Source organism: Notolepis coatsorum, assembly GCF_963971535.1.
Source record: "Notolepis coatsorum genome assembly, chromosome: 18".
Lineage (NCBI taxonomy): Eukaryota > Metazoa > Chordata > Actinopteri > Aulopiformes > Paralepididae > Notolepis > Notolepis coatsorum.
The window spans coordinates 21,132,083-21,142,026 of NC_140182.1; the positions used below are offsets into that span (position 1 = coordinate 21,132,083).

Here is a 9,944-nt window from a genome sequence, read left to right on the forward strand (position 1 = left end):
CGTGATAATGACTTATTATTTCGTTATCTCGACATAACAAAGATTGTTTTCTCGTGATAACGGATTAATTTATTTCAGGGGGGTACATGACATGTACTAACACAGTAATGTTACATTTGTGACATACAAGATATGCAAATATACAGTACTGTTAAACAGAGATCCTAACAGAAAATATATACATACGAGGGGGAGGAAACTGTACATTTGGAGGAGGGGGGGGGGGGGGGTTGGACATTTACGGGGGCCAGTTTCGAGTTGCAGCCTCCCGTAGGTGCCTCACTTTGATTGCGCCGCCGGTAAAGCTGAAGCCTTTGCTAACCGTCTTCTTAGATGACGCACACTAATGTGTATATTATCTGTAACAGCAAGGCATAAAGCTATTTCAGCCTGTGTCAGGCCTTGATTGAAGAGATATGTGACGCAGTGATCAATATCCTCCTGCTCCTCACATTGCGACACTGAATGATGTTTCCTGCAGTGATTTATATACTAGACTATCGTTTAGTTTTCTCCAGAAAATTATCCCGTTATCACGAGAAAACAAATTAAATTAACTCGTTATCACGGGAAACGGAGTAAATAAAATGTATGAATGTATGGCCTCTTAGGGCTTCCGTAGTATATACACACACACACACACACACATATATTATACACATGATGAAGCATAGGATGAAAATATCTTCTCCTTAAGTTTGACTCTTTATATCTTTCTGTATATGTATTTCATTCTTTGTGTGTGTGTGTGTGTCTGTGTCTGTGTGTGTGTGTGTGTGTGTGTGTGTGTGTGTGTCTGTGTGTGTCTGTGTGTGTGCATGTGCGTGTGTGTCTGTGTGTGTGTGTGTGTGTGTGTGTGTGTGCGTGTGTGTGCAGGAGGCCCTGTCTGACCTGTGTTCGTGGCTGGAGTCTCATCCTAAGGAGCTGGTGATCTTGTCCTGTTCTCACTTCTACCAGCTGAGCTACGACGACCACAGCCAGCTGGTCAGCTTCCTCACTCAGCTGTTCAGGTCCAGACTCTGCCCCCCGCAGGTAACCAGCACCACCACACTGAACATTGTAAATGTGTCTATTATATATATATTTTTTTTTATCTACTTTTTCTCCCATTTTCTATTTTTCTCCCATCCCAATTCCGTATTATCCAATTCTACCCTCCCCTGTCTCGAACGTTGTTAGACTATGCCTCCCACAGGCCGGCTGCAATGTGGACTAAGCCTTGCATCACGTGTCCCCTCCGGTACTCGAGGAAGCAGCCGTCGCATCTTTTCACCTGAACAGCGCGATCTCTCAGCGGCGAGGGTCTGCGTGGGAGGGACACGCCGCCTCCGTCGCTTCCTGATTCTGCTGCGCAGGCGCACCAACCGACCTGTAGGAGTCGCTGTCCACAACGTCCAATCCCCACCCACCAGCTTTCCCACCCCCTAACACTGCCAATTGCGTTAGTATGAACGACCAGCCAAGCTGGTAGCAATGCTGACCGGCTGGGCTCGAACCCAGCATCTCCTGCATTAGTGGCGAGCGCCTTGCCCACTGCGCCACTTAGCCGCCCCTGTCTATTATATTTCTGTGTTATTATTTAGTTGCAGTGCCAGGTTCAACCAGTGCTGAACACAAGCCTCGGGGCACAGGAGCTGCTGAGTGTGTGTGTGTGGGGGGTGCTGGGCGCTGTCCAGTGCTGTCCAGTGCTGAAAACATTTCTCTCATTACATTCACTAGCATCATCTCTTGGAGATCAAATCAATGATTTATATACAAGTAATATTCATACTGGTTTAAATAGTATTTGTGCGTAAGGAATTAAAGGCCTGTCCCACATAGATCCCTGTTCCAAATAAAGGCTGGTTGAGTTCAGTGATTGAAGCAAATGAAAGCCTGGTATAATTAACTGAGGTTTTACAGTAAGTTAACAAACTCAAAACCGAGTTTTTGGACAAGCTGACATTTTTATTAGCATAAATGACGTACGATATTCATTAGGGATGGCAACGATCCGATATTCAGTAGCGGTATTGATCCGATACTGGCCAAATTCACAGGATCGGATATCGGAAAAACGGGAAGTATTTTCCGTAAAGCGAGCGGTGTCACGTGAACAGTAGCAGCGGCAACGTTAGCTGAACGTGAATGCCAAGAGGAAAAGTTTGCTGCAACGGCTAACATCGCTGGAAACCGTTCAGAAGCGCGAGAAACTACCTGCAGACGGTAACAAAGCAAAGCTGATAACCGAGAATAATAACCACATGTATTGTGCAGGACGACCAGCCCCTTTCTGTTGTTGAACATGTCGGTTTCCGACGCTTAGCCTTGCTTCATGTTGCAAACCGGCATTTTATCTCCGACACGGCTATCCCAAATAAGTACAAGTGTGCAAGTTTATTTCTAGTTGATGATAATAAACATTTAACTTCATTAGCTGAAATATTCAAAAAATCATTAAGTCTTCTATAAGCCATTCTCCCTTTCTGTGTGTGCGTGCCCATGTGCATTCGCGTCCCATCTCTGGTCTTTGGAAAGACCAGATGAGGTCAGAGGACTTTGATAGTATTTACTGAGGATGGCCAGATAATGTTGATATTTTTTTTTTATCCACTTTTTCTCCCATTTTCTATATTTTCTCCCATCCCAATTTCGTATCATCCAATTCAACCCTCCCCTGTCACGGACGCTGTTTCTTGCCTCCCACAAGCCGGCTGCAATGTGGACTAAGTTATACAGAGCACAAGTCCCCTCCGGTACTTGAGGTAACAGCAGTCGCATCTTTTCACCTGCGCAGCTCGATCTCTCAGTGGCGAGGAGTAACGCGTGGGAGGCTCACGCTGCCCCCGACACTTCCTGATTCTACTGCGCAAGCGCACCAACCGACCTGTAGGAGTCGCTGTCCACAACGCCCGATCCCCACCCATCAGTTTCCCACCCCCTAATACGGCCAATGTGTATTAGTACGGACGACCAGCTAAACTGAAAGCAAATGTGGAGCGCTGGGCTCGAACAGACGAGCCCAGCGTCTCCAGCATTTCGTGGCGAGCGCCTTGCCCACTACGCCACGTAGCCGCCCCAGATAATGTTGATATTTAAACATAGAAAATATAATGCATAATATAATAAATGTATACATGATCATGCAACATAAAATTTGTTGTAGGAACGGTTTGGGAGAGGGAGGTAGGGACGGGTTTTAGGTTTTGTATTGTGAGTTCCAAAAAATTTAACTTATTTTAAGTTTAAAGCTCAATATATCACAACGGGTGGATGTGTGTCTAGGAGACTCCTACTCTTGGGCTGTGCTGGTCTAGAGGTCAGCAGGTCATCCTCTCCTATGATGACAAAGACATGCAGGACCAACACACTCAGCTCTGGCCAAAGATACCATACAGGTGTGTTTATGTGTGTATCTACAGGTGTGTTAATAGTGTATATCTACAGGTGTATCTACAAGTGTGTTTATGTGTGTATCTACAGGTGTGTTAAGTGTATCTACAGGTGTGTTTATGTGTGTATCTACAGGTGTGTTTATGTGTGTATCATACAGGTGTGTTTATCATACAGGTGTGTTTATGTGTGTATCTACAGGTATGCTAACACTACGAGTGCTGAAGGCATCATCTCATACCTGGAGAAGGAAAAGAGTAAGGGACGGCCAGGTTAGTTCCTGTGTGTAGCGGCTAGCCTAGCTTAGCACAAATTAATGGAAGCAGATGCGTAGCGGCCGCCGGCTAGCCTAGCTTAGCACAAATTAATGCAAGCAGATGCGTAGCGGCTAGCCTAGCTTAGCACAAATGAATGGAAGCAGATGCGTAGCGGCTAGCTTAGCACAAATAAATGCAAGCAGATGCGTAGCGGCTAGCCTAGCTTAGCACAAATTAATGGAAGCAGATGCGTAGCGGCTAGCCTAGCTTAGCATAAATGAATGGAAGCAGGTGCGTAGCGGCTAGCCAAGGCGGCTAACTAACTCCTCTCCCGGAGTGTTAAGCTAGGCTATAAGGCTATATACACGTCATCATTATACGCTCTCTAATCTGTTCTCTATTATTAATTAATTGAACCTGAATCTTTTCTCGTGGCCAGCCGGGTTCTTTGCCAGCGGTCTGAACCTAACGGAGCACACAGCCTTCGTCCTCTGCCACCCCTGTATGACGATGAGGAAGATGACCCTGGAATCTCTGGCTGTTCTGCTGGGCTGGGTGCAGGGACAGAAGCCTGGACCGGACCAGACCGGACTCAACATTATCTGCTGTGACTTTGTGGGCGTCAGTGAGTTCTGTTCGCTGGTGATTGGACTGAATTCCAAACTGTTGGAGTTGGACCAGAGATAGTGGAGGAGAGAGGAGAGAGAGACCAGAGGTTGTGGAGGAGAGAACAGAGAGGAGAGAGAGAGCAGAGGTTGTGGAGGAGAGAGAGACCAGAGAGAGGAGAGAGAGCAGAGAAGAGAGAGAGCAGAGAGACCAGAGCGAGGAAAGAGACCAGAGAGAGAGGAGAGAGACCAGACAGAGGAGAGAGACCAGAGGTCGTAGAGGAGAGAGAGGAGAGAGACCAGAGGTCGTAGAGGAGAGAGAGGAGAGAGACCAGAGGTCGTAGAGGAGAGAGAGCAGAGAGGAGAGAGCAGAGGTAGTGGAGGAGAGAGGAGAGAGAACAGAGAAAGCAGAGAGGAGAGAGACCAGAGAGAGGAGAGACCAGAGGTTGTGGAGAAGACAGGAGAGAAAGACCAGAGATAGGAGAGAGACCAGAGGTTGTGGAGGAGAGAGACCAGAGATATGAGAGAGACCAGAGGTTGTGGAGAAGAGAGGAGAGGGAGCAGAGATATGAGAGAGACTAGAGGTTGTGGAGAAGAGAGGAGAGGGAGCAGAGATAGGAGAGAGACCAGAGGTTGTGGAGAAGAGAGGAGAGGGAGCAGATATATGAGAGAGACTAGAGGTTGTGGAGAAGAGAGGAGAGGGAGCAGAGATATGAGAGAGACTAGAGGTTGTGGAGAAGAGAGGAGAGGGAGCAGAGATATGAGAGAGACTAGAGGTTGTGGAGAAGAGAGGAGAGAGAGCAGAGATAGGAGAGAGACCAGAGGTTGTGGAGAAGAGAGGAGAGAGAGCAGAGATAGGAGAGAGACCAGAGGTTGTGGAGAAGAGAGGAGAGAGAGCAGAGATAGGAGAGAGACCAGAGGTTGTGGAGAAGAGAGGAGAGAGCAGAGGTAGTGGAGGAGAGAGGAGAGAGGCCAGAGGTCGTGGAGGAGAGAGAGCAGAGGTTGTGGAGGAGAGAGAGCAGAGAGGAGAGGGAGCAGAGGTCGTGGAGGAGAGAGAGCAGAGAGGAGAGAGAGCAGAGGTAGTGGAGGAGAGAGAGACCAGAGAGGAGAGAGAGACCAGAGAGGAGAGAGAGCAGAGGTCGTGGAGGAGAGAGGAGAGAGAGCAGAGGTAGTAGAGGAGAGAGAGCAGAGGTCGTGGAGGAGAGAGGAGAGAGAGACCAGAGAGGAGAGAGAGCAGAGGTCGTAGAGGAGAGAGGAGAGAGACCAGAGGTTGTGGAGGAGAGAGGAGAGAGACCAGAGGTTGTGGAGGAGAGAGACCAGAGAGGAGAGAGCAGAGGTAGTGGAGGAGAGAGGAGAGAGACCAGAGGTTGTGGAGGAGAGAGAGACCAGAGAGGAGCAGAGAGGAGAGAGCAGAGGTAGTGGAGGAGAGGTAGTGGAGGAGAGAGACCAGAGGTTGTGGAGGAGAGAGAGAGGAGAGAGACCAGAGGTAGTGGAGGAGAGAGACCAGAGGTTGTGGAGGAGAGAGAGAGCAGAGAGAGGAGAGAGGAGAGGTAGTGGAGGAGAGAGGAGAGAGACCAGAGGTTGTGGAGGAGAGAGAGCAGAGGTAGTGGAGGAGAGAGGAGAGGTAGCGGAGGAGAGAGGAGAGGTAGTGGAGGAGAGAGGAGAGAGACCAGAAGGTATCTGAGCTCTTGAGCTCTGGGAGGCGCTATAGAGTCCCCCTGGCAACTAAGAATATATTAAAGAAGTCCTTCATTCCAAGTGCCATTAGCATCCTTAATTCTGCAAAGTGACCAACAAGACGGAAGCCACAGACATGAACTGTCTTTTTACATGTTTCTAATGTGTAACCCTGTCTATGTCTGTTTGTGTTTTACGTCTCTCTAGTGTGTAACCCTGTCTATGTCTGTTTGTGTTTTATGTGTCTCATGTGTAACCCTGTCTATGTCTGTTTGTGTTTTATGTCGCGCTAGTTGCCTGCTGGCTTCTTGTGTTGATTTTTCTGTTTGGTGAGCCGAATTTTCCACCTTGGTGGACAATAAAGTTATATTCAATTCGATTAAGTGTAGTGTAAATCCCTGTGTAATTTGTGTCACTATACAACTCTGTTAAACGTCTTCTTTTGGGAGGAAGTGAGTATTTATCAGATATTGTGTGCATTCAGCTCTACAGCTCCCAGGCTCTGGAACTCTCTACCTACTCAAAACACAGACAGACACACACAGACAGACAAACACACACACAGACATATTCCCTTATTGATAGGGATGCTCGATATTGGCTTTTTTACCAATACCGATATTGTCCAACTCTTAATTTCCAATACCGATATCAACCGATACCGATATATGCAGGGTTCCCCCCCCCCAAAAATGGAATAATTTCAGGTAATTAACATTACATATCTCTTGTTGTGGAATTAACACAACATTATGCATACTTTTGACAATAAATAAAATCAGAATTTGTTCTTACTTGCTTGCCTGGGTAAATAAAGGTTATAGAAATGTAAAAAAAAAAAACGATAGATATTTTCCGATATCACATTTTAATGCCGATATCGGCTGCTAATATCGGTAGGCCGACAATATCGGACATCCCTACTTAAAGCAAATTCTGGACTCATTCATTTTTCCTATTGGTTTCAGTTAAACAAGTTGACAAACAAGACATCACTCAATGTCAAAACATTTTACTTCATTATTTTTAGAAATAAGAACAAAGTCTCATCTGTGAAGTTCTTAGGTGTCAAAGAAACTCTGCTTTAAGAATCATTGTGAAATTGTTTGCAAGAAGGTTTCAAAATCGTTGGGCATTATAAAAAGGGTTAAAAATCAATTAAAAAAGAGCACATTACTAACTTTGTATTACAGTTTAATTTATCCTCACATCTCTTACTGCAATATAATTTGGGCCAACACTTACCCTTCTTACTTACAAGCAATCCATAGAGCTCAGAAATCCTTTGTAAGAATTGCAACCAACTCTTCTTATTTAGCCCCAACCAAACCATTATTTAAACAACTGCAACTACTCACAATTTATGATGTCAACAAGTACTAAACAGGGGTTCTTATGTACAAAGTGATTGGTCTTCCTTTATTTTTGCCTAATTTCTTTCAAAATTATTTTGAGTTTAATTCTCATTATCATGCACATCTCACAAGACGAAATAAAGACTTAGGCATTCCTTTCTGTAGGACCTCTGTTGCCAAATTCTCATTTGTTTATCAAGGTGCAGTGATGTGGAATGATATACAAAATTTAACAGAAACATGTTCCACTTTAAATACATTTAAAAGCAAGCTTAAAAAATAACTACAGATCCTGTAGTCTAGTATCCATGTGTGTTTGTGAGCAGTCTTTTCTTTCCCCACCATTATAATCGTTGTATAATGCTGTATTGTATGTATCTGTGTGTATGAGAGAGGGATATGTGTGTTTGTGCATAATGCGGGGGGGGGGGGTTCTGTGTAGTTATCCTATATAGGTTTAAGAGGGGAGGTCGCTTATAAGCCCTTGGGCTTTTTTACCTTTCTTATAACTGTTCTTCTTTTACTTATTTTATTCCAGAATGTATGTTTGTAAGTGCAAATAACAATAAACAAACAAATAAACAGACAGATGCAACTGGTCTCATAATGTCCCCCAGGCGTTGGTGGAGAACTGCATGATGTAAAGTGATGTAAAACCAAACCTCCCCTCAAACACCTGCATGATGTAGTGATGTCAAACCAAACCTCCCCTCAAACACCTGCATGATGTAAAGTGATGTCAAACTAGGGCTGGGCGATTAATCGATTGTATCGATTAAATCGAATGAGTGGTTTAGGACGATTTTCAAAAATTTAAATCGATTTTCAAAAAAATATATATAATCTTTTTTTTTCAACACCCTTTATTTTTACAAAAAGTCATGTTTGGTGAAAGTTAGATTTGCACTTTATTAATCCCAATAGGGAAATTCATTCTTGTTTGATGATCAAGAGGCACCTTTTATTTGTTTTAAGTGAAGTTTGGTGAAAAAGCAAGTTATTGCACTATTAATCCCAATAGGGACATTCATCTTTGTTTGATCAAGAGTAACCTTTTATATATATATATTGGCTGAGAAGTGCGTCTGTCAACCGTAACTCCGTACATCCACGGTATTTAGAAAATAGAGGTCTAGCCGTCCAACGTTTCCTTGGCAACGACTTGTGGAGATCCAGTGGCCACAGGACGTCGCCGTGGCAATGCAGGCACCAGGGGCCATGTTTAAAAAAAGGTCCTTAACCCTTTCACTGCCACTACAGAAGGTTAACCCTTTACTATCACACTACCGGCGGTTACGGTTGTGTGGCAGTGAAAGGGTTAACCTTTATGTGTATTGTCGCAGTGAAAGGGTTAACCGTTTGGTAGTGCGGCAGTGAAATGGTTAAACACAGATGCAGTACTGGGCGACTACATTTATTACGTGACTTCTCCTTTCTGTGATAAAACAAAACAATTTCACCCAAAGAATGACTAATATATGCATACACAAAATAAACCCTACCCGAAACTCATTTGTTGATATGGTTCCTCTCCCACTTACCTCCTTCTTGAAATGTTTACGCCGGTTGGTATCCAGTATTGGAGTTTGATTGATTGATTGAAAATTGTATTAACAGATTGCAGAATGGGTACAATACAGTACGGCTCAATACACATGCAGACCAGAGAAAGACTTTCGTCTTGTTTACATCAGGGTCCCCCATTTTCAATTCATAATGACATTTATGACATACACAACATACAGGTATATATCATGACATTTATGACATAGCCTACATGACATACAGATATACAGTACTGTTACATTTATGACAGAGATAAAAAAAAAATGTACGGCTGTGGGTAGGGCATTCCACATTGATGTTGCATAATTGCGAAACATGTTTAGTCCCTTGTTTGTACCGAATCTGGGTTGAACATGATTTGTGGAGCTCTGGTGTTGTGGTCGTGGTATTCATTGATCTTTGGGAAGTATTTCGACATGTACATGGGTATCTTAGTGGTGTAGTGTATCTTGTAGACAAGGCCCATTGCAAGCTGCTGTACTCTGTCATCTACTCTAAGCCATCCTAGGATGTCAAAATGGGCAGGGGTGAGGTGGGTTTTAGGAGTAAGGCCAAGCAGTAGCCTGACCAGTTTGTTTTGTGATGTTTGGAGCCTTGTTTTTAGGGTCTTTGAGTACCATGAGGTGCAAACATAGTTGTAGAAACCTTGAATGAGTGCTCCTGTTAGAGTCTTCAAGGTATTCTTATTTACCAGAGAGGAGATCCTGTACAAAAATCTTGTTTGTTGGTTGACTTTTTTGATTACATTGGTTGCCATTTTGTCACAGGAAAGATTTGCTTCTAGGATGGAACCCAGGTAGGTAATTTCATCTTTCCTTGTTGTGACAATATTGTCACCCACTGTAACAGAGAAGCCGTTAGCCTTGCTGAGTTTGCTATTTGATCCAAAGAGAATGGATTCCGTTTTTACCCAGGTGTAATGATAGTTTGTTATCAGCGAGCCAGGTGCAGATTCTACCGAGTTCAGAGCTGAGGGCTTTTTCAACCTGTAACTTGTTCTTGTCAGAGACCAGCAGGGCTGAGTCATCCGCGAACAGGAACAAGTTGCAGTCACCTAGTATGCTTCCTTGTGGAACACCACAGCTCACTGGGAGGTGGGGGCAGTGTACCGT

The 9,944-nt window shown here is 44.5% G+C and overlaps 1 protein-coding gene across 1 annotated transcript in view; it reads left to right on the forward strand.

The window, feature by feature from the left end:
• LOC311245598 (PI-PLC X domain-containing protein 1-like) overlaps nucleotides 1-4,420 on the forward strand; it is an 8,413-nt gene extending 3,993 nt beyond the window's left edge. The window contains 4 exon segments of the mRNA XM_084335504.1: nucleotides 877-1,032; nucleotides 3,265-3,377; nucleotides 3,574-3,644; nucleotides 4,069-4,420. Of these exon segments, the coding sequence (XP_084191630.1) occupies nucleotides 877-1,032; nucleotides 3,265-3,377; nucleotides 3,574-3,644; nucleotides 4,069-4,316 (588 nt within the window). The 3' untranslated portion in view covers nucleotides 4,317-4,420.
• Nucleotides 4,421-9,944: the final 5,524 nt, after the last annotated feature.